At 41.7% G+C, this 26020-nt stretch overlaps 1 protein-coding gene across 2 annotated transcripts in view; it reads left to right on the plus strand.

The window, feature by feature from the left end:
* vta1 (vesicle (multivesicular body) trafficking 1) overlaps window positions 1-26020 on the plus strand; it is a 195997-nt gene that overhangs the window by 54387 nt on the left and 115590 nt on the right. For both annotated transcript variants that reach the window (XM_041183007.1, XM_041183008.1), the window contains one exon: window positions 17658-17752. In XM_041183007.1, coding sequence (XP_041038941.1) covers window positions 17658-17752 — 95 coding nt within the window. The remainder of the gene's footprint in view (window positions 1-17657; window positions 17753-26020) is intronic.

Raw genomic sequence — 26020 nt, forward strand, 5'->3', positions numbered from 1 at the left:
AACCTCGGTTAAGGAAGAAGGAGGACATGTCAGAGGAACTGTTTTTGAAGGTAGCATCATCGGAACAGATGCGACGGAGGCGAAGGAACTGAGAGAATGGGATGGAATCCTTACAGGAAGCGGGGTGTGAGGAGCTGTAGTCGAGATAGCTGTGGGAGTCGGTGGGTTTGTAATGGATATTGGTGGACAGTCTATCACCAGAGATTGAGACAGAGAGGTCAAGGAAGGGAAGGGAAGTGTCAGAGATGGACCACGTGAAAATGATGGAGGGGTGGAGATTGGAAGCAAAATTAATAAATTTTTCCAAGTCCCGACGAGAGCATGAAGCGGCACCGAAGTAATCATCGATGTACCGGAGAAAGAGTTGTGGAAGGGGGCCGGAGTAGGACTGGAACAAGGAATGTTCCACATACCCCATAAAGAGACAGGCATAGCTGGGGCCCATGCGGGTACCCATAGCCACACCTTTTATTTGGAGGAAGTGAGAGGAGTTGAAGGAGAAATTGTTCAGAGTGAGAACAAGTTCAGCCAGACGGAGGAGAGTAGTGGTGGATGGGGATTGTTCGGGCCTCTGTTCGAGGAAGAAGCTAAGGGCCCTCAGACCATCCTGGTGGGGGATGGAGGTGTAGAGGGATTGGACGTCCATGGTGAAGAGGAAGCGGTTGGGGCCAGGGAACTGGAAATTGTTGATGTGACGTAAGGTGTCAGAGGAATCACGGATGTAGGTGGGAAGGGACTGGACAAGGGGAGAGAGAAGGGAGTCAAGATAACGAGAAATGAGTTCTGTGGGGCAGGAGCAAGCTGAGACGATCGGTCTACCGGGGCAGTTCTGTTTGTGGATTTTGGGTAGGAGATAGAAGCGGGCCGTCCGAGGTTGGGCGACTATCAGGTTGGAAGCTGTGGGAGGGAGATCCCCAGAGGAGATGAGGTCAGTGACAGTCCTGGAAACAATGACTTGATGTTCAGTGGTGGGGTCATGGTCCAGGGAGAGGTAGGAGGAAGTGTCTGCGAGTTGATGCTCAGCCTCCGCGAGGTAGAGGTCAGTGCGTCAGACTACCTTGAGTGCCCTACCATCCATTCTTAATTAGCACATTCGTTTAGATAATATCACCAACTTTAACTTTAACACCTATGTGTTCTTTTGTATTATTGTTGTTGACATCTTTTGATGATCTGCTTCTATCACTGCTTGTTTGTCCCTACAACCACCCCCCCCCCCACCTCTCTCTCTCTCTATCTCTCCGCCCCCCACACACACACCTTAAACCAGCTTATATTTCAACTCTTTCTTGGACTCGAACTCAAGTTCTGTCGATGGGTCATGAGGACTCGAAACGTCAACTCTTTTCTTCTCCGCCGATGCTGCCAGACCTGCTGAGTTTTTTCAGGTAATTCTGTCTTTGTTTTTGTTTTTGTTTTGGATTTCCAGCATCCGCAGTTTTTTTGTTTAATCCAATTAGTCCCACTCATTAGTTTTTTCCTCATGTCTTTTTCTCCTTTGGGTATCTATTGAATTCCCTTTTGAAGCCTGCTATTGAATTTTTATCCACTTTCCAATCAGACAGTGCATTCCAAACCCCAACCACTTGTTGCATAAAAAAGGCTTTCCCCATGTTGCCACTGGTCCTTTTACCAATAACCTTAAATCTGCCCTCTTGTTTTGACTATTCAGCCATTAGAAACAACTTCTTGTCACTCTACCTAAACTTCATGATTTCAAATATGGCTATAAAATCATCTCCAAGCCTTCTCTGCTCTAAAGGGAACAACTCCAGCAACTCTTGTCTGTCCACGTAAGTGTAATCCTTCACTTATGGACCCATTGTAGTAAATCTCATCTGTACCCTCTTCAAAATCCTCACATCCTTGCTAAAGTTTGATGCTCAGAGCTTAGGGCGAACTAGTATTTTATATAGGTTTAGCATAGTTTCCTTTTTTATACTGTATTACTCTATTTATAAATCCCAGGGTCCCTTAGACTTTACTAATTGCTTTTGTTAACCAGTCCTGCAACTTCAGAGATCTGTGCACAAAACAGCCTTTGGTATTTCTTTCTTTGCACCCTCTATAAAATTGTACAATTTAGCAATGTATTGCCTCTCCCTATTTTTCTTTCCAAAATGTATCACCTCTCACTTTTCTGTGTTGAATTCCACCTGCCATGTGCCTGCCCATTCCACCAGATTGTTTAGTCCTCTTGAAGTTTATCACTATCCTCCTCACTGTTTACTGCACTTCCAAACTTTGTGATATCAGTAAATATTTAAATTGTGTAATAGCTCCAAGTTTAAGTCATTAATGTGCATAAAAAACCCAACTGTGGCCATAGTACTGAACCCTGGAGGAACTCCATTTTATACTTCCCTCTAATGCGAAAAAACAGCCATTCACCACAACTCTCTTGGGCAGTTTTGTACTCGTTCTGCAAGTGCCCCTTTTACCCAATGGGCTTCAATTTTGCAACAAGCCTAATTAATAACTTTATTTATAAGGTACCTTTAACGTAGAAAAATATCCCAAGGCATTTCACAGGAGTGTTAGCTAAATTAATTTGACACCGAACCACATAAGCAAACATTTGAACAGATAACCAAAATGTTAGGTTTTAAGGAGTGGTTGGAAGGAGGAAGGGAAGGCAAGAGAAGTTTATGAAAGAAATTTCAGAGCTCGGGCTAGGTAGCTCCCAGTAGTAGAATGGCCACCAATGGAGGAGCAATGGAAATCAGAGAGATGCAAGAGAAGTGCTGGTGAACTCCGAGGCTTAGAGGGCTGGAATACATGGACCAGACTTCAGTGAGTACACATATACACAGAGGCCAGGTCTGCGCTCTAATGGATATAAAAGACCCCATGGCACTAGCTTGAAGACGGCTAGGAAATTTATCTCTGGTGCCCTGGCCACTATTTGTCCTCCAATCAGCCCACTGAAACAGATAATTTGGTCATTATCTCATTACCACTGGAGGAGTTTGCTGTGTGCATATTGGCTGCCACGTTTCCTCCATTACAACAGTGACTACACTTAATGTACCTCATTGACTGCAAAGCCCTTTGGGATGTTGTGAAAGATGCCAAATAAATGCAACTTTTTCCATATCAATTATCCTTTTCTATCTTAAATTTCTTTATCCTTTTTGTCCACATGTTAGTTTTGTTAGTCATGTTCAAGTAAGTTTGAAATATCAGGAGATAGTTTCCAGTGATCTGAAATCTCTCTTGCTTTAATCAAAATCAGGTTTTTCTTTAATTGGATAGGACTTTTTTTTAGAAAAAGAAGTACTTCAGGGAAATGAGCAGGACCTTTTTTAGCCAGCCTATTTGACAGATTACACAAACATACAACACTATTGTGGGTAATGTATATGGGAAAATATGTGGCCTTTGGAATGTCTTCAGTCAGCAGTTAGAAAGTGAGCCGCAGCCACATTATATTGGCATGGTTTTCTTCTAATAATCTTTTCCTTCCTATTTTATGATACAAGCAAGAGAATTTAAAGGATAAATTGAATAATTCAAATTGATTCAATGTTCCGAAAGAGTCCGAGAGAACAAACCAATCCACCCTCCTGACAAGAAGCCAAAAGTTTAATTAAAAAAAAGGTAATCTCTGATTAATATAGCACCTGAGTTGGGTTGTCCTATAAGTTTTTCATTTGTTAAGAGTATCGGTCATGTGGAGCTTCTTCCCTTTCCCCACAACTTGTAATGTGGGCTTAGTATGTAGCTCCACGTACGTTCCCTTGTGTACAATCTGTTTTTGATGGAGAGGTTAATGCTGCAAAACATTTGGAGCAAGTGTTGGAATGCGGCAGGCAAAGTAAAGTAAAGGAGGATTGTGTAGTTTAGACCAACTTGCATCTGAATTGGCACTGGCGCAGCATCCCTTGGGGGATTTATTAAAACTACCCCATATAGTTCAAATTATTTACATTGTTGGATGGAAGTCAGACTTTGTTTAGGTATGACTCCATGATGTAATTTACAAAAAAGAGGATATTAATCTGCTTGCAGATAGTAATTGTGCAATACAAACTACACTCTCTAAAGGTGAAGATGTCATGTCTGAAATCCACAGTGATATTTTCACTGGCATGATTCTTTAAAAGTTGTGCAGAGTGTAACTTCTAAACCATAGAACAGTTATGGCGCAGAATGAGGCCATTCAGCCCATCCTGTCTGAACCAGCTGTAAAAAGAAACAGCCACTCATTTTTAATCCCACTTTTCAGCACCTGTTCCATGGCCTTTATGTTACAGCACTTCAGGTGCAGATCCAGGTAACTTTTAAATTTCAGCCTCAATCCCCTGTTTACACAGTGAATCCCAGATGCCCACTACCCTCTGGATGGAAATTTTTTCTTCATCTCCCCTCTAATTCTTCTTCCAATCACCGTAAATCTATGCCTCCTGGTAATTGACCCCTCAGCTAGGGGAAACAGGTCTTTCCTGTTTACCCTATCTAGGCCCCTCATAATTTTGTACACCTCAATGAGGTCACCACTCAGCTTCCTCTCTTCTGAGGAAAACAATCCGAGTTTATCCAATCTTTCCTCATAGCTGCAATTTTCAAGGCCTGGCAACATTCTTGTAAATCCCCTCTGTACTCTCTCCATAACAGTTATATCCTTCCTGTAATGTGGTGAACAGAACTCTACGCACAATTCCAGTGTTTTATACAATTCCATCATTACATCCCTGCTATTGAATTCAGTAACTTTTCAAATAAAGAAAGCATTCCACATGCTTTCTTTACCACCTTATCCACCTGTCCTGCCATCTTCAGGGAGCTGCGGACATGCACTCCAAGGTCTCTCACTTCCTCAACCCTTCTCAATATACTCATTTATTGAGTATTCCCTTGCTTTGTTTGCCCTCCCCAAATGAATTATCTAACTTTTCTGGGTTGAATTCCATTTGCCACTTTTCTGCCCACTCAACCAAACCATTGATATCATTTGGAGACAACAGCTATCCTTTTCACTATCAATTACATGGCCAATTTTTGTGTCATCTGCAAATTTCCCAATCATGCCTCCCACATTTAAGTCTAAATCATTAACCTGTAGAAAAAACAGCAAGGGCCCCAACACTGAGCCCTGTGAAACACTACTAGAAACCGCTTTCCATTCACAAAAACATCCATCGACCATTACCCTTTGTTTCCTGTCACTGAGCCAATTTTGGATCCAGCTTTCCATCTGTATCTCGTGGGATCTCACTTTTTTGACCAGTTTGCCATGTGGGACTTTGTCAAATGCCTTACTAAGATCCATGTAGACAACATGCACTACCCTCATCAATCCTCCTTGTTTCTTCCTTAAAAAATTCGATTAAGCTAGTAAGATGAAATCTTCCCCTTACAAAACCTTGCTGGCTGTCACTGATGAATCTGTGATTTTCTAATTGACAGTTTATCCTGTCTCTCAGAATCGATTCCAATAATTTGCCCACCAACAAAGTCAGACCGACCGGCCTATAATTTTCTGGCCTACCCCTCACACCCTTATTAAACAGTGGAGTTCAGCTCTCATTGCAATTCTCAACCCCCAAGCTCCATTTAAAGATCAAATCATTATAATTAGTGCCCCTTTTTGCTTTGTTTTGTCTTGAGAAATTTCAGAGAAATTTGTTCAAGTAGCAAGTACCTGAGGTACTGGTACTGGAGAGGAGTAGTACAAGATTGTTGAGCACATAAATATGAGGCCAACTAGTTAACTTGCATGGTTACAATGATTACCTAGTTCATGGGTTCCCAAACATCTGCACCTCCTCTACGCCCCCCCACCCCCAAATACCTTCAGAGATTCATGTCCCACACACGCACTACCTCTCTTGCAAGAAATCATATATTTGTAAAATTAATGTTAGCATGGATAAAGCCAGTAACCTGAAATACTTCAGTGGTTTCGTCACTTAAGCTCTTCTAGTTTTCCCGTACAGCATGAGGCCTAATCATAATATGTGGTTTATTTGTCGAAGTGGGAAGGAGGCCAGAGTACAACATGTGCACACTGGTGAAGATGGAGCAGATGGGAGGAATTCCCTGGCCAGTGGCCATGTGGGGTCTTTGCTAAAAGGAAAACCACAGGGTACTCCGCTCATCGCAGCGAGGCTGCACAAAAAATAATGTGAAAATGACCTGCTCATCCGTTTTGGTGAAGGTGGCTGAGAAATGAATGTTGGCCAGGGCACCCTTGCTCTTCAAATAATGGTGAGGGACCTTTTACATTCTGAGAGGGCAGACAGACAGCACCTTTGACAGTGCAGCACCCTCAGTACTGTCAGTGTGTCAACTCGATTTTGTGCTCAAGTCTCTGGAGTGGAGGGTTACCCCCACAACTTTCTGGCTGAGAGGTGTGAGTGTTACCCGCTGAGCTACAGCTGACACCTCTGAACATCACGTAGGCCCAAGGCCTCAGGAGGACTTGGCCGCAGGGACAAAAAAAAGGAACAAGTGCTCCATGGAGTTGGCGCAGGATTATTTGCATGTCTGTGCCAGTGAAGACCCTAGGGATCATGAGAACTTCCAAAGAAGGAATAATGTACAGAGGTACATGCCAGAAGGCAAGTAACTTTTTGTTAACCCAAAGCAATAGTTTTAACTGAGGAATATTGATAACTCCTATGAGGTAGAGCTACACCAAGAATACATGCCCACAGGAGAGAGTTGGGTGGGGGCAAATCCTGTCAAATAGTGGAGAGAAACACAAGACGATAATGGGATGATGTGCCACCCGCTGCTTCTTTAAATTCTTACCGTTTCTGTCCATTACTTGACTCCGATGCTGAGCTACATTGTTCAACACATTCCTTTTTATGTTTTTCTGAATATTTTCCACTTTTCTGTCCATGTTAATGTGCTAATCAGCACTAGTCTGACGAAGGGCATACTCACAAAACATTAACTTGCCTGTTCTCCTGACAAATTAATATATTTTTGCATTCTCCTACCCTTCTTCAACTTATCCCTTAGTCCCCTTTTCCTTGCCATGGTTTTTCTAGCTGCCCCTTAAATGCACCAATGCTATTAACTTTATCCACTGCATGTGGTAGTGAGTTCCACATTACAACCACTCCCAGCGTAAAGAAATTTCTCCTGAACCTAAGAGACAAAAGAAAAATCACTCCTTACTTTCTCATTTAACTTGTATCCACTGGGTCTAATTTTTATTTCCTGACTATAACCATTAAGAGATCAATAAGCTAGGTGTTTCCGCACTACATTTATGTTGAGCCCTCCAGAGACTTGCTGACTTTGAAAGGGGGTCTTTTCTAGTTTCTATTTCAAGCCCAATTCAAATATTTTGATTTTTGAAGACCCCTGTGGTGCCCATTCACTGGCTAACAAATCGTAAAAAACAAATAAAACATTGGAAAGCATTTCTACTTGGAAATCTCAAGCCCCTGTGATCCTGCCCAAGAGTGTTGCTCACAATAAAAACAAAAAATGCTGGAAACACTCAGCAGGTCTGGCAGCATCTGAGGAGAGAGAAACAGAGTTAACGTTTTGAGTTGAATATGGTGACTCTTCTTTTAGAACAGTGTCGCTTGCATGTCTGATCCAACAATAACAGTTTGCTTTCTAAAGTACATCCAATTTGTTTGCCATCAACATTGTTTTGGTTTGTCACGGTATTTAGCTAGCTTACTAAATTCCAAAATGGAATTAAGTCAGCATTTGGAAAAAAGGAAAGAGCTGCTTTTAATATGATGGCTTTTAATTCAGCTATGTGGAGGGACTAGAGAAGCTAGAATTACAAAGATTAAGAGAAAATTTAATAGAGCTGTTCAAAATTGAGGGGTATTGGTAGACAAACTTTTTCCACTGGCACAGGGTCAGTAACTAGAGGACAGCAACTTAAGATAATTGGCAGAGAAAGCCAGAGGGTTTTACTTTTTACTCAGTGAATTATTGAGCGCTGATTGAAAAGGTGGTGGGTGTAGACTCAATAATAAATTCCAAAAGGGAACTGGATATCCACTTTTGCAAGGCTATGAAATATAAGCAGGGGAATGTGTCAAATCGGTCGCTCATTCAGAAAGCTGGCACAGGCACAGATGACCAAATGGCCTCCTCCTGTGCTGTATGATTTTGATGATACCTGTGAAACATCCAGTTGATTATTTTAGTGAATCGTGTTTAGTGAATATTTTTGTGGTTTTGTAGGAGGTTTAATGCATCAGCTGTTTTAGGCACAGCAACGTCCAATAAACAGAAATGAGATAAGTGGCCAGCTAATCTTGTTTTTGCCACATTGTGTATAAGTATTAAAGGAGTTTATAAAAGCTGGGTAGTGGTGTTGCAGTTGATCTGTTCCACTGGCACGCTAGCTTTCAGCATTGAAATTTCTGATTCCATGAAACCCGATGATCACTATTTTCCCATTGGGATTGTAAACAGTCCAAATGGAAAAGTCTGAGTCCAGATTGGAGCTGACTGTTACTTCTTTTTTCCGGAGTTTACATTTGGCTTTCACATTTCAACCTTTGACAGTTCCTTTAAGCAAATTTGTTCAATTGCTTTTCCCTGGTTTTGTTCATTTCAATAATGGCATTGTTTATATTGTGTCAGCTTGTGCGAGGCTTGGACCTGACCCTCCACCTTGTGCTACCAGCTAGCTATCTGCTCGTTATTAATCTGAGCCATCAGGGAAACAGAGTTCACGTGCAGGAAATATGTTCACAAGCCCAAGGGTCAGGTGTTCAAAATAAGATACGAGTTCTACTTTCAGTGCTTAATTTACTGCTTGGCACGGTTGTGACGGGTAGTCCAGTTCAGGAATTAATCAGCACTTCTTCTGTGGTTCACCTCGAACCAGTAGTTTTAACAGTTTTTCAAAGTACAAATGGAGTGTTCTCCCCTATGGTGCATGAAATCTTGAGCTTAAAAAAAAAATCTTCAGTCTCTTTCATGTCATGCAGTGTTCCTGAGAAGGTGTGGAGTTACACTGGAATAATCTCCTCACTGTCCATGGGGGAAAATCGAGGCCAGTTTATGCTCCTTCCTACTGGCTCTGATTGAAAATTCAAGTACAATGAGATCTGATAGAAGAGAAACCCTAGAGTGCCTCTGTGCTTCATAATTCTTCCCGCCAGTTAGAAAAACCAGCTAGTGTTTTGGAGCTTAATTGGCGCAGTGTAGGAATTGCACCCTTGCAGCCATTAGTGCTCAATGAGTTAATAGCACCTTGTGACATGGGATTGGAGCCCACAGCTTCATTCATCATCAACCCTCTGGGAAGCACAGTTGCTGCATTGTTCCAGAGAAGCTCCATGCAAACTGGAGGAACAGCACCTAATCTTCCAACTAGGCACTTTACAGCCTTCTGGACTGAATATTGAGTTCAACAACTTTAGATCATGAACTCTCTCCTCCATCCCCACCCCCTTTCCAAACCCCCCCCCCCCCCCCCCCCCCCCCCCCCCACCCCACCCCCATTAGGGCTACCTGTACCTTGCTCGTCCTGCTTTCTACCCTTAATGTCCCCTTTAGCACATTCCTTAGATAATATCAGCACCGTCAACACCTCTTTGTTCTTTTGTCTATGACATCTTTTGGCAATCTCCACCTATCACTGGCCCTCTATCCAGCTCTACTTGTCCCAACCCCCCCCCCCCTTAAACCAGCTTATATTTCACCTCTTTTCTATTTTTCCTTAGTTCTGATGAAGAGTCATTCGGATTCAAAACATTAACTGTGTTCCTCTCCGCAGATGCTGCCAGACCTGCTGAGTTTTTCCAGGTATTTTTGTTTTTGCTCTGGGAAGCACAGTTAGCTCGCTCCATCTTAAACTACCATAGTGGGTCACAGTGTAGGCTAGAATGCTAACTGAAGACTGTCAAGCATTTGTCAATTATGTGGATTGATGAGGGATTGTGCTTATGTTGTTATTCAGTGCTCCAGTGGGCATTTATTATCAAAGTGCTGATGGCCACCTTTACCTATCTAAAAAATTTTACTGAAAATGATGCATTTAAACAGAAGAAATGGAGGGAGATCAACACTATGAATGTTCAGGTTTCATTGAATTGTAAAGCAACTATTGAAAAGCAAGAGTTATTTGTTTTTAGAAAAGAAAAACAAAATAAAAAAATGTGTGCCTTATTCCAATCTTAGCCATACAACAATGACTACACTTGGAAAAAGACTACTTAATTGGCTCTAAAGTACCGAGAGCCATCTTGAGGTCATGAAAGGCACAATGAAAATACAGACTATTTTTTTCTTACAGGTATATCCTATACATTGGACAAGGTTTCTGCTTAAGTTTTGTTATTGGTGTCCATTTTGTAACCGTTGACAGGCCGTGCCAAAGTCAAAGATGCACTGCTACCTAAACTTGAAACTAAAATCGGATGGCAGTGCACTACATGAATGCAAGTAGTTGAGTGAAGTTGGTCAAGAGGTTCCAGAAAATAATCAGTTGAAGTTTGACATGGTGCGGTGACTTTTGATTTCAAAACTGTGAGGTGGAAGACTGTGTTGTGAAGAACAACTGATTACTAAAGCTGATGAGCCAGCATCAAGGGCATTGGTTTATGATGACTGAAGAAATCAAATTCAGCAATTATTAGATGGCATTCTGGAATTTTATTCTTTTTGGGGGCAAATTGATTCCATTTAGTTTTCATGAAAACTATAAGCCAGTAGTTTGCTTTTATCTGCAGAATTCTGATGTTAGTGTGTGGTTGAGCATGCAAAGCTATGTTTAAAGTGCCTTTAAAATGGGAAAAGGTTTTTCTCCCTCTTCTCTTCTACAACGGATAAACCTTTAAAACCAAACTTGGCATTGACTACTCTCGCCTTCTCTATTAACCTGGTCTTCTCTCTGACTCTGTTTAATCTCTGTGGTGTCCTGCACTACAGGCCTTGGCCTGAGTTGCTCAGTAACCATTTAATGTAAGCTGTCCTTATTATTATTGAAAAGGCTGAAGTTAAAATGTAATCACCTCTGTTTTCAAAATCCTCTGACATTGACTTTTTTTTTAACATAATGCACATTTGGAGGACCTACTTGAGACAGTAATGGGACTGCTCCCCTTGACTCTGGGGAGCGAAGGGAAGGGATAGGTTTGAAGAACTGCAGGGTTATTGAGGTCATGTGAACTTCAGTATGTGAGAATTTCATGAGCGGTAATGAGAAAAGCAGACTGTGTTTACTATGTCCAAGATTGGAAAGAACTTGCAAGCTGTCAATCCACGCACAGAAGTAATTTGGAAGAAAAGGTTGAACCAGATCTGGTCATAACCCTGGAAAACAAGTCTTGAAGAAGATTTATGGTGCAAATTCTGTTGCACCCTATTGGAAGCACAATATTTTTGAAAGAATTACAGTACCCCTCCTTCATTTGTGACAAATCATATGCAATGTGGAGCTATGAACATGTGGCCATCTACTTATGCCATTTCAGTGTAAGAACATCAGAAGGTGCAGTGCTTGTGAACAAGCTGTTGTCCATCTGGCCATCCCCAACACAAATACCTCACAATCATTTACTCCCTTAAATACTTATGCAATTCCTTAAATATATCCAAACTATCTGCCTGCATTTCCTTCCTGAGCAGACCGTTCCACATTATTCCCTACCTGCTTTTAAAAGTGGTTAAACCTAAACTACTTTTATATCATTCCTGTTCCAAAGTTTGATTCCATGTCCTCCGGTTTTAAATATTTAGGCAATTGTTAACATATTATTGTTGCTCAGTTTATCAATTCACTTTAGAATCTTGAACATTTTAACAAACAAAATCTTTCATTTATAGCATTTCAATACCTCTGGTTGTTCCAAAGCACTTTATAGCCAAAGAAATACTTTTGTAGTCTAGTCACTGTTGTACTGTAAGGAATGTGGAGCCAATTTTTTACTTAGCAAGGTCCTACAAACAGCACTGAAATGGCTGGCCAGATATCCTGTTGTAGTAATGATGTTTGTTTGAGAGATAAATGATCACCAGGGCACAGGACCTGAACTCCACATAAACACAAGAAACAGGAATAGACCATTTGGCCCATCGAGCCTCCTTGACTATTCAGTGCAATCTTGGATACTCTTACATAGAAACATAGAAGATAGGAGCAGGAGTAGGCCATTTGGCTCTTCGAGCCTGCTCTGCCATTCATTATGACCATGGCTGATCATCCAACTCAATAGCCTGCTCCCGCTTTCTCCCCATATCCTTTGATCCCTTTCGCCCCAAGAGCTGTATCTAGCTCCTTCTTGAAAACATACAATGTTTTGGCCCCTCTCATTGTAAAGAAAAATCAGTTCTGTTGAAGGGTCATGAGGACTCGAAACGTCAACTCTTTTCTTCTCCGCAGATGCTGCCAGACCTGCTGAGTTTTTCCAGGTAATTCTGTTTTTGTTTTGGATTTCCAGCATCCGCAGTTTTTTGTTTTTATCTCAATGTTTTGGCCTCAACTACTTTCTGTGGTAGCAAATTCCACAGGCTCTCCACTCTGGGTGAAGAAATTTCTCCTCAGCTCAGTCCTAAATGGTCTACCCCGTATCCTCAGACCGTGACCCCTGGTTCTGGATTCCCCCACCATTGGGAACATCCTTCCTGCATCTACCCTGTCTAGTCCTGTTAGAATTTTATAGCTTTCTATAAGATCCCCCCTCATTCTTCTGAACTCCAGCGAATATTATCCTAACAGACTCCATCTCTCCTCATATTTCAATCCCGCCATCCCAGGAATCAGTCTGGTAAACCTTCACTGCACTCCCTCTATAGCAAGAACATCCTTCCTCAGATAAGGAGACCAAAACTGCACACAATATTCCAGGTGTGGTCTCACCAAGGCCCTGTATAATTGCGGCAAGACATCCCTGCTCCTGTACTCGAATCCTCTCGCTATGAAAGCCAACATACCATTTTCCTTCTTTACCGCCTGCTGCACCTGCATGCTTACCTTCAGCGACTGGTGTACAAGGACACCCAGGACTCGTTGCACATTCCCCCCTCTCAATTTATAGCCATTCAGATAATAATCTGCCTTCCTGTTTTTGCGACCAAAGTGGATAACCTCACATTTATCCACATGATACTGTATCTGCCATGCATTTGCCCACTCACTCAGCTTGTCCAAATCACGCTGAAGCATCTCTGCATCCTCCTCACAGCTCACCCTCCCACCCAGCTTTGTGTCATCTGCAAATTTGGAGATATTACATTTAGTCCCTCATCTAAATCATTATAATATATTGTGAATAGCTGGGGTCCCAGCATTGATCCCTGCGGTACCCCACTAGTCACTGCCTGCCAGTCGGAAAAAGACCTGTTTATTCCTACTCTTTGTTTCCTGTCTGCCAACCAGTTTTCTATTCATCTCAAAGCACCACCCCCAATCTCATGTGCTTTAATTTTACATGCTAATCTCTTATGTGGGACTTTGTCAAAAGCCTTCTGAAAGTCCAAATAAACCACATCCGCTGGCTCCCCATCATCAACTCTACTAGTTACATCCTCAAAAAATTCCAGTAGATTTGTCCAGCATAATTTCCCTTTCATGAATCCATGCTGACTCTGTCTGATCCTGCCACTGTTTTCCAAGTGCTCAGCTATTACATCTTTTATAATGGACCCTAGAATTTTCCCCACCACCAACGTCAGGCTGACTGGTCTATAATTCCCTGTTTTCTCTCTACTTCCCTTTTTAAATAGTGGGGTTACATTAGCTACCCTACAATCTGTAGGAACTGTTCCAGAGTCTCAGAAGATGACCACCGATGCATCCACTGTTTCTAGGGCCACCTCCTTATGTACTCTGGGATGTAGATTATCAGGCTTGGGGATTTATTAGCCTTCAATCCCATCAATTTCCCCACCAGCATTTCCCTACTAATACTGATTTCTTTCAGTTCTTCCCCCTCACTAAACCGTGTTCCCCAACATTTCTGGTATGTTATTTGTGTCCTCCTTTGTGAAGACAGAACCAAAGTATGTATTTAGTTGGTCAGTCATTTCTTTGTTCCCCATTATAAATTCCCCTATTTCTGACTGTTGAGTTTCAACTCCACTTTCTTGATTGTCCCCTCCCTCTTCGCACCCCCTCCCCTTCCCCCCATGCCACCACACCCTTTGATTCCTTGAGCGACCAAAAATCTGTCTATCTCAGCCTTAAACGTATTCAATGACAGAGCATCCAAAAATCTAAGGCCGAGAATGCCAAAGATTCACAACCCTTTGAGTGAAGCAATTTCTCCTCATCTCAGTCCTAAATGATTAGCCCCTTATCCTGAGATTGTGACCCCGTTTTTTAGATTCCTTAGCCAGCGGAAACCATCTCTCAGCGTCCACCCTATCAAGCCGTTCAGAATCTTGTATGTTTCAATGGGGTCACCTCTCATTCCTCTAAATTTCAGAGAATATAGGTCCAATGTGCCTAGCTTCTCATCTAGGAGAACCCCCCTCACCCCAGGAACCAATTTAGTGAACCTTTGCTGTACTTTCTCCAGTGCAAGTATAACCACCTTTAAACATCCTTAAAGTTCACGTTAGACAGCAGTTGGGGTATTGGTTTGATGCCTCAATCAAAAGACATTGCAGCGCTCCCGCAATATTGAACTGGAGTGTTGGCCTAGGTTTCTGAAGCAGGACTCAGAGGAGCATGCTACCAGCTGAGCCTCTGCTGATTCACAATTTATATCCTGAGTCTTCTGAAACGATCACAAACACTTCACTCTCTCTGTAGTCTAGAAGCCTTAAGATAGTGGTTTGGGTGTGGCGTTAACTAGCCCTTTGTACAGCCTTAACTATTTATTAGTTTTGAGGCATATCCTACAGTGCTCCTCACTCCAAGTTAAAGAGCAAGTTTGAGGTGGGGCAGCACCTGAGCTGCTAGCTAGGGCTGGAACCCTGTCAGAACTAGATGAGTGGCAGTTAATGCCTGAGGTGTTGACGGTGATGTTTTCAGCTTGTTATTTTTCAGTTTCCTGGTCTGGCTGTGGACATAAATAAAAAAACTGAAATAGGAGCTAAAATTACTTGTTTTTTTTCCCCCACTCCCCACAGGAGAGACACTGTATTAGTTCAAAAACTGCAATACAAGCCTACAATACGCCAGTCGGTCACCTTACATATGATATTAGAAACAAGCATTACAGGTATTTAGATAAATGCAATTTAGTTTTGGGGAGCACCTTTTTCAGCTCTCAGTACAGACAGTGGCAGTTATTGTTCTTGTCATTGATGCATGGTGCCATTTGCACTGATTAATTTTATTGTCACCTTGGGTTGTTTAGACTAATAGCTTGCTGGTGGTTGCTGTGACATTTTGGCCAAGAAATACTGTAACACAGTGGTGAATCTTCGTGCTCATTAAGGTGGAGGGACGTCACTGCTGCAATTCCCTCTCCTCTGACTTCTCCAAGTTAGGTACAGATGGCATGAAGACATGGCGATATTCCACCCACTGTCACTTGCTGATGATGGCTTTAGTACTGTTCTGTCCTGATCCTTGGTTATTGCACAGGAACGCTGATGGTTAACATCAGGAATTTGCATTTCTTTTGCATCTTTACTATAGTAAAGCATCTCAAGGCAATTCACAGTAGCATTATCAAAAAAAAATTGACATAGAGCCACATGAGGAGGTATTAGGACAGATGGCCAGAAGCTTCGTCAAAGGGGTTGATTTAAAGATACATCTTAAAGGAGGAGAGAGGGGCGAAGAGGTTTAGGAAGGGAATTGCAGAGTTTTGGGCCCATGTAGCTGGAGGCACAGCAGTCAGTGGTGTAGAAAATGTACTGGGGCTGTGCAGTATCAGTCTGTATTAATTACTACAAATTCGACATTCAGAACATATTGTTGAGTAAATAATCATAATGTAGGAGTGGAGAAAAGTTACTGCTCTGTATCACTGGATCACTTTTGAGGATGAGGGTTTTTGTCGAGAAGGGAGAAGTGGGAGGAGATAAGAGCAGTGATCTTTCAAAACAGAATGCTGAAGCCAGTGGCTCAGTTTGAGAGTATACTTTTCAAGGGCTCATATACTTGGGAGTTTGAGTTTCATAGGATTTGAAACCCAAATGCAGGCTGACCCTTCAGTGCTCAATTGTTGGAACTGTTGTTCTGTGATTGCCCCATAGCAGGGAGTTCATCAGGTTTTTTTGGCCAACCTTTTGCTCTCAACCAACATAAAAAGCACATTGTGTTTGTAGAATGGCTGCGCTTTGTGCCTATATAATAATGCCTGTTGCATTCCAGAAATAGTTCACAGAAGTATTTTGAGACATTTTGCAAATGTGAAAAGACTCTATATCCTAGGTAAATATTTCTCTTCATATAAAAGCTTTGCATTTTTCAAAAGGGTCATAAAACTGAGCACTATGTTTAATGCTATACTGTTGATAGCCAGTTGGTGAAGGAAGAAAACAGAGGCAGTCTTTGCTTAGAATAGATTTATTCACAGGAGTGAAACATTACAATATATATCTCTTGACTCCACTCTACTGTGGCAGTACCTCTTTGGATAGTTATGTGAGCCCATATAATTGGCACCTTTCACCTGTATATACTTAACCTCAATTGATACAATGTGCAGCCTTGAAGCCTGCTTTATATTGCTAATGTATGGTAAGTTGTTTCCTTAACCCAAGATGTTAGTGGAGTGGAAGGGAAAATTATGCTGATAACTGAGGGCTTGTGCCATGATGTAGGATTACATTCACATGGGGGAACTGTAAATCAAAGTAACCGAATCTACCAAATGAAGAAATTGCCAACAAGATTTCGCTTTTTGCAACTTTTACTCTAACATGAATTAGAACCAGTGCAAATTAAACATGAATTACCAGGCAAATTGTGCTTCAAAAAAGAGATAAATTTCACTTTAAATAATTGATACAACAAGATATGTTTTACGCAACGACAAACACCCACATCACTCCCTGCTGAAGTGGCGCTATGTGTAGTTCCAAAGCTCTCTAACTTGGCCTCTGGTATGTAGGATTTTTCACTTTCCCACTTAATCAATTTGGCCCTCTAGTCCCACTCACCAGCAGCTGTATTCTGTTTGAGGTCCCACAGGTCCCAAACAGCACACTCTTGCAGAACCTCCTTAACTAGGTTCACAATGGCCTTAATGGCACAATTTACCCAGAGACTGCTTTATCCAAACCTTTGATCAATCCTGTTAAACAGCCTGATCGGCTTTAGCAAGATTGCAGCAGCAGTAGTAAAATTGTCCAGTTTACAATTCCTGCTCTAACCGTCTTTGGCTTTCTGTCCCATTTAACTGTATTACACAAACGCTTCTCCGCTTAACTGTGCCTTCTCTGTTCTCCCCTCTGCTGCAACTATCCTTTGTCTGCAGCTCTCCTTTGTGTCTGACCATACGGCTTTCGTATGTTAACCTCTTCCCTCTTGATGTTGCTTCCAGGCCAAAGGTTGCCAGGTCACATGGACCAGTATCTCTAATTATTCAAGAAAATTATAATTGATCCCTTGAAAGTCCTTTTTAACCATTCTTAAAACCAATTACAAATTCCACAGACATTTTGAAAAAATAGAAAATTCCTACTGTGCCGCTTCTAGGTCAAAAGTCATTGCACTGTGCATTTGCTTCTCATGATCATGAAAGATTATTGTTCCTGGGATGTTATTTGTATAATGAATTTCATCAGAATTTACTGTCCTTTTCTTTCCGTTTGTGCAGGCCGCCTGTATGCTATGCAGACTGGAATGAAAATTGATAGTAAAACTCCAGAATGCCACAAGTTCTTGGTGAAACTAATGGATCAACTAGAGATTGTAAGTATCAATTTAAAACCTTATTCTTAGACTGGTTAATTTCTTGTGGAATTGCACACAATAAATCAAAACCAAACGTAATCTATAGCTAAACTTGCTTCAAAGGGCACAGTGTGTATTTAGATCAGATGATACAAATGTAAATTCATTCCATTACTCCACATCATAGAGTGGTCCTGAGGGAAATCAAGACCTAAAATGATTAAGCTTCAACTCTTTCGAGTATAAGCCCATTTCCATCTGTTTCAGATGAAGTTACATTGTTTCATAGTTTGCCATTGTGAGAATTGAACTCTTGATCTTGGGGTTACAAACCCAGTACCATAACCACTTGGCTATTTAGGCCAAGCATGATTAAGCTTCAAGTGGCACCTTTCCCAATAGTACAGACCGTGTCAGATGATTGTTAGGGATTGTGATGGAGAGAATTACAGGGCCTCCCTGATTGAATCGGTCACATGGCCTCCCTCATCCTTTATTGAGTTACGTGGAGAACAATGGGAGAGAGGAGAAGCAGCTGCAAACAGATCTGTGGTTCAGTATATTCCATAATCACTGCCACTTTATTATCCTTTTTGGTTCACATTGGTCTTCAAACAATTTTGAAAAATGTGTGACTAGGGGTCATGAACAGTAACAACTGTGATTTTGTCTGTGACTGCTCTACTGATGTGTCATTTTTAACCTCTTCGAATCTATCGACAGAATCTTGGTGGAAAAAACATATTAGCCATTTTTATATCAGTAGTGCACTGGCAGAGGGAGAGTATCGTACTCCTGTTGCTGCCACACTATAATAAAGGATGCAAGCTTCCTGGTTCTAATAGCAAACTTTGTTTTCCTGTAGCCCAATAATGTCAGAGCCACAGTGAATGTAGGACTGCTTCCTCCTGTTCCCCCAGAAGGCCCAGCAGCTCATTAGTAAAACAAAACTGGACATCAAAAGTTGCCATGCCTCCACTTGAGCACCATTGTGAGGTGCCTTTAGTTATGATGCGTGCCATTCCAGTGTTCAAAGGCAACATTAAGTTTGTTTCCAGCCTGTTCTTCAGCAGTTTGCTGTCTGCTTCCTGCTGAGCATTTGTTTGTGTTATTTTTTTGAGCTCCCTGCAGGAGATAAACGTCTTTTGTAGAATTGTGTAGAGGACCTGAGCACTGAGTGTTATCACAATTGGGCTCTGCACACGTCATACATAAAGCGTAAGGAGTATAAATGACAAATGCATGTCATACTGTAACATAATAATGGGAGTTATAAACAGTATTGAGCCGTGATCTATCGGGATTGACCCTCCGGTCTTTGAACGTGATCTGAACATTCAAACCCAACCTTTTGTAAAAGTAAAGTTTCATTTGTGATGGTTCACATTGTGAGGTTAGTTGGCAATCTGAAATGCTTATAACTTTAAAGCTGAGCTATTTGGTTTAATCTGAAAATGTACAGGAGGCATTTTGACACTTTCCTGGGAGCCACAGCAAATTCAGCAAATGCCAATGTGCCCAATTAGAGCTTCTGTATTGCAGAAAGTACATGACAAATTAACTTTAGGAATTTTCCAGAATTTATTTTATGCATCATTAACCTGCTGTGCCGCTAAGCCCCATATTGCATGGCATTTTCAAATGACAGTACAACTTAGAACACACAACAGAAAATTCATCTGGGCTGAGAAATGGCAGATGAGCTTCAAGTTCGTGAAGTACAGAGCAATGAAAAAAATTGCAACTATAAACTCTTGCTGCAGAGATGATGTCATTTTTGACACCGGATTTGCAAAAATTGAGAGCTTAAATCCCACCATTGCACATTGTTTTTGAGCTCAATAAATCATTTGTGGGCTAGCGTGAGAATGTGGCCATGATGCCTCCTCCTCCTTCAGGTGCCACGCCCTAAGAGGGTGTTGGTGACCATGAACTTCCATTAGATTGGTCGATGGTTATGCTTGACAAAGTACTGGAGTAGTTTGCTGTTGCCTTCTGCAGTACGCTCTTCCCTCCTGCCATCAGGCGAATTGGAAGGATTTACAGGCTGAAAATCAACCTGTTCGGCCATGTTATGAACATATCTTCCATGACCATCAAGTCCTGAAGCTTCTGGCACAGTGGTAGGGATGTTACCCCTGCACCTCAAGACCTCCCCTGATCATGAAGCCAGACTGTCATTAAGGAAAATAGCACCTTTTATAAAGACCCAGCTGTTTCACTAATGCTTACTCGAACTCTGGTCCACACCATGTGATTGACTTGTAATGACCACTGAAGCGTCCAAGCACACCACTCAAGCAATAAATGTTGAAATATGGTTGTTGGCTTATTGCATACTATACGAGAAGTGGATTTGAGGCATTGATGGATTGATCCTTGAAACTTTCTGGGCATGTGTGAGAGCAGTAAATAAAGCGGATGGGATCTTGAATTCTGTAGTGCCTGTAATAGAACATTATTCATAGGGTATAATACTGTACTATGCAGGGTTGGTTGTATTTCTATTTGGAGCACTGGCTTTAGTTTTAGTTGTCATCTAGGAAATCATGGCCCATCTAGGTTAAGCCCAAAGAACCTGTTGAACATCGATGAAAAGGTCAAAAGATGAATGCACTAACAAGGAGCAGGCATTGATTATTCGGCTCCTCGAGGCTGCTTTGCCATTAAATAGGATCATGGCTGATCTGATATTAACCTCAAATCTGCATCCCGCCTACCCCCGATAACCTATCACCCCCTTGCTTACTGAGAATCTATCCACCTTTGCCTTAAAAATACTCGGACTCTGCTTCTACCATCTTTTCAGGAAGAGAGATCCAAAGGCTCACGAGCCTCAGCGAAAAAATTTCACCTCATCTCTGTTTTAAATGGGCAACCCCTTATTTTTAAACAGTGACCCCTATTCTAGATTCTCTCACAAGAGGAAACCTTCTCCACATCCACCCTGTCAAGTCCCCTCAGGATCTTATGTTTCAATCAAGTCACCTCTTACTCTTATAAACTCCACCAGGTACAAGCCTAGCCTGTCCATTCTTTCCTCATAAGACAATCTGCCATTCCAGGTGGTAGTCTGGTAAACCTTCTCTGAACTGCTTCCAACGCATTTACATCCTTCCTTAAATAAGGTGACCAATACTGTACACAGTACTCCAGATGTGGTTTCACTAGCGCTCTGTATAACTGAAGCATAACTTTCCTACTTTTGTATTCAATTCCTCTCGCAATAAATGATAACATGCTATTAGCTTTCTTAATTACTTGCTGTACCAAAGGTTGCTAAACCTTTTGCGATTTATGCACTAAGACACCCTGATCCCTCTGCATCTGAGCTCTGTAATCTCTCACCATTTAGAGCATATGACTCTCTTTTATTCTTCCTGCCAGAATGGACAATTTCACATTTTCCAATATTATACTCTTTGCCCACTCACTTAACCTATCTATGTCTTTTCGTAGCTTCCTTATGTCCTCTTCACAAATTATTTTCCTACCTAGCTTTGAGTCATCAGCAAATTTGGCAACCATTCCAGCCATCCCTTCATCCAAGTCTTTTAGATAAATTGTGAACAGTAGAGGTCTTGGCACTGATCCCGGTGGCACACCACTCGTTACACCTTGCCAATCTGAAAAATACCCATTTATGTCTACTCTCTGCTTCCTGTTAGCCAACCAATCTTCTATCCATACCAGTATGTTACCCCAATACCATGAGCTTTTATTTTCCACAATAACTTTTGATGTGGCACTTTATCGAATGCCTTCTGGAAATCTAAGCACAGTACATCTACTTGTTCCCCGTTATCCACAGCACTTGTTACTTCCTTAAAGAACTCCAATAAGTTGGTTAAACATGATTTCCCTTTCACAAAACCATGTTGACTCTGCCTGATTACCTTGAACTTATCCAAGTGCCCTGCTATAGCTTCTTTAATAATAGTCTCGAACAGTTTCCGAACAGATATTAAGCTAACTGGTCTGTAGTTTCCCGCTTTCCATCCCTTTTTGAATAATAGAATTACATTTGCTATTTTCCAATCTAATGGAACCCTCTCCGAATCTAGAGAGTTTCAGAAAATTAAAACCAATGTATCAACTATCTCACTGGCCATTTCTTTTAAGACCCTAGGATGAAGTCCATCAGGATCCGGGCACTTGTCAGCCCGCAGCTCCAACAATTTACTCAGTACCACTTCTCTGGTGCTTGTAATTTTCATGAGTTCCTCCCTTCTTTCTACTTCCTGATTGATATGAAGATTATATTTAATGACTATACATGGAATGTGATGAATATTTGAACTGACTGCCCAAGAAATGCTTGGGACTGATGACAACAGTAATATTAAGAATGAGTTGGAAAGGCTCAAGCAGATGAATGTTAGAATATAGTGAGTGGTTTAGAAGCCAGGGGCTGGCCAAACGGAACAAAGCATGACCTTGCAGTATTGCACACTCATATGTGTTGACTGTTTTTGGGGTATTCTAAGGCCTTTAACTGCACTGCCCCGATACTGCTCCCCTCCTATTGGGAGCATTTTCCATCCTTCCCTTAGATCCCTCTGCTATGAGCTTGCACAACTTTTCCCCAAAGATGCTATAGTTAACTGGTTCTCTTTCCCTTATTCCCGTCCTCCTGATAGAGTTCTCCCTCTGTTCTTCTCTGCCATTGCCCCCACCCTCCCATAAAACCCCGCTGACCTAATATCACATTTTTTCTTGATTTCCCATGTGCAATGCCATGAGAAATTGACCAGTGTTGAAGTATATCAGGTACACCGTTGCATAGCATGTTAGGCACCAACATATTACCCCATACTGCTGATAGAAAGAATACAGATAAGCATTCTTGCATCCCATTTGGCCAGTTTGAAAACAGGCTACACAGTTTGCATCCTGTCATCTCGTTTCCGCTGGTCACAACCTGTAGTTAACACTCAAGTATCCGCTATTCATATCTTGGCTGTTGCCTTGATAGCCTTTACTTTAGATGCAGTTCATTTCCAGGTGTCCTGTAATCCTACAGCTTATTTTTAAAACTATTCTGATCCTGTACATACTTTTAGTTTTACTGCTCAGTCTAAGAAGTAAGGGCTCTTACAATTATATAAAAGCAGTGGGCTGAATGGCCTCTTTGTGTGTCGTAAATTTTCAATGATTCTAAAATTCTGTGGATGCTGGAAATCTGAAATAAAAACAGTAATTGCTGGGAAAACTCAGCAGATCTGGCAGCATCTGTGGAGAGAGAAACAGAGTTAACAGTTGAAGTCCGGATGACTCTTCTTCAGAGCTGAAGAGGGCTCTGACAACTTTGGAGTGACCATTTAGAACAGTGCTTCCAAAACTATTTTGGCCAGCATAGTGGAAATGTCACTGGACTAGTAATCCAGAGTCCCAGGCTGATCTTCTGGGGATTGGGTTCAAATCTCATCAGAGCAGCTTGTGGAATTTAAATTCAATTAATAAATCTGGAATATAAAACTAGTCTCCGTAATGGTGAACTATCGATTGTTATAAAAACCCATCTGGTTCACTCGTGTACTTCAGGGAAGGAACTTTTCTGTCCATGCCTGGTCTGCCCTACATGTAACTCCAGACTCTCAGCAATGTGGTTGATTCTTAGCTGCCCTCTGAAATGGTCTAGCAAGCCACTCAGTTCAAGGGTAATTAGGGATGGGCAACAAATGCTGGCCTTGCCAGCGACGCCCACATCCCATGAAAGAATGAAAAACAATGTTCTGATACGACTCCATTTTACCACTTGAAAATTATCGTGACCCCAGGTGCTAACAAAATGAACAGAAACAGAAATACCTGGAAAATCTCAGCAGGTCTGGCAGCATCGGTGGAGAAGAATACAGTTGACGTTTCGAGTCCTCATGACCCTTCAACAGAACTCATTTCTGTTGAAGGGTCATGAGGACTCGAAACGTCAACTGTACTCTTCTCCTCCGATGCTGCCAGACCTGCTGAGTTTTTCCAGGTATTTCTGTTTCTGTTTTTGTTTTGGATTTCCAGCATCCGCAGTTTTTTTGTTTTTTTCTCTGTGCTAACAAAATGAAAACAGCAATAAATCAGCATACTAATGTTCAGCATATAATTATTAAAGTTCTCGTATTCTAGATCAACATAAGATACATCATATAAATATGAAGATGTTTGAAAGAAACCCAGGGACCTCAGTCGCTAAATCTGAATCCATCTCCACCTCTGTCGCTCCAGGAAACCCCTCGCGTCTTTAGGTAGAGACGCAGTTATGTCACAGCACGCCTAATCAGAGCCGTTGCAGCCAAGGTGTTCATCACCGTGAGCTCATCTTATGATGGTTACTTCCTACTGCTGGGCCATTACAAGTGGGTGGGAGAGTAATGTGATTTTATTTCTCGCAACCCTATTCACTGTTTCTTAAACTCCAAGTGTGGTCGCTACCATAGTTTGGGAACCCCTGACTTATGCGAATGTCATACAGTCAGGTTACCTTTTGTTAGTCCATCAGCTTGACATTAAAATGAGAACATTATATCTTCATTAGTTTAACAATTGCCAGTGGCAGCACGATGATAAGCCGAAACACGAACAAAGCATTTAATTGTCTCCAATCCCAGAGGAAGTTTACGTGCAGAACCGAACCTGTTTGTTCCCCACATTTTATCCTAGCTTTCATTTCATAAAGAACCTGTTTATCTTCCCTCTCTATAACACAGTGTTTCATTTTCTGCAAAATTAACCTGTGGCCAGGAGTTCCCAAATTTGTGGTGAAATATCAGCAAGGATATTCATCAATTGTGGTTAACATTTTTTCCACCCTTGCAGCTTGGTGCACACGTGTAGCTGACTGTTCCTATAAATGATTGAGTTCAGGTAAAAGCTTTAAATTTCCAGGTAGAGTAAAGCAACAGCCGCCATCACCAGTGAAAGGGATCATTCAACGTTTTCACAAGAAATGTAGTGTTTTTTTTAAATTTCTGGTCTCCATCACTCCAAAAAAGGAATTCGACCATAAAAAGAGAAACAAAGATAATTCTGTGCCTCTGCTGAACAGTGATGGCTACAAACCTATTTATATTGAGTTTTATTTTGTTAAAGGATCCTATGAGGAGGTCAGGCAAACCTATTTGTGGAAAGGCCAGTAGACAAGGAGGTCACTGAGGTTGGATAATAAAAATGGAATGTGCACTGGGGGCAATTTCTGTGCGGAGGGACATGGTGAGAAGGTGAATAGGCAAGCAAACTGAACTGAAAAAAAAAGATGGACTTTTGGGCCCAATAGTCTGTCCCTAAAAATTCTTCTTTTCTTCCCAGTTTTGTCATCCTCCTGATTCTTCCTTGGCCACATGCATAAAGTTCTCCGCTGCAGTTGGAGCCACTTTTAACTTTTAACCGCCATACCAGAGCAGCCTAATGAAGACTCTTGGCAGACAATTCCCAAAATTCAATCAGCTGCATGCTGCAGCAGCATGGTCAAGACTGTAGTTTGGGATTAAAATGTCTCCTCTTCAGATACCCACTCCATTGTGGATTTGGGTGCTCCAGATGAAGTAATCATTTAATTGCAGGGGATGAAACGTTTTTTCCTTATGGAACATTCCCCTTTTTAATTTGTTCTCAGGATGTGGGCAATGGTCATTCTTTATTGCCCATCTCTAGTTGCCCTGAGGAAGTGCTAGTGGGACATCTCCTTGAACCATTGTAGTCTCTGTGATGCTGGTGCTCTCTCAATGGGTTAGGTAGAGAATTCTAAGACTCTGCCTCCATGTGGATGAAGAAACAGTGCTATTTTCCCAAATCAGGCTAGTGATGATTTGCCCACAATGTTGCTGCTCTGGATCTTTTCAGCAGTTAAGTTACAGGCAAAGGAAGGTGCTGTTGAAGTAACGTTGGTGAATTGCTGCACTGCAACCCGTAGATTGTATACACTGCTGCCACTATATTTGGGTATGGAGAGAGTCTTTTTCAGTACAACATATAGCAATTCATCAAGTGAACTGCTCTTTCCTGAATGATGCCAAACTTCATACTGCTAAGTATTTAAGTTCTATTTATCTCATTGAAAAGGAATGAAAGGAAGGTGGAATGACACAGTTGCCTCTTCATTTTTCTTTACAATCCTTATTTAGAACCCATACTGTCATGTCCCTATGTCACGCACTTTCCCTGGCTAGTAATATGAGCTAGAGCCGCAACTCTCCATGCTGGCCTTTTATTAAGTTAATCCCCCGTCTGTAGAAAAGTGACCAACTACTGAACAGCAGTTGCTTTTTCCCAGCAACATTGCAGTTCACAAGGCTT

Source organism: Carcharodon carcharias, chromosome 2 (assembly GCF_017639515.1).
Source record: "Carcharodon carcharias isolate sCarCar2 chromosome 2, sCarCar2.pri, whole genome shotgun sequence".
Classification (NCBI taxonomy): Eukaryota; Metazoa; Chordata; class Chondrichthyes; order Lamniformes; family Lamnidae; genus Carcharodon; species Carcharodon carcharias.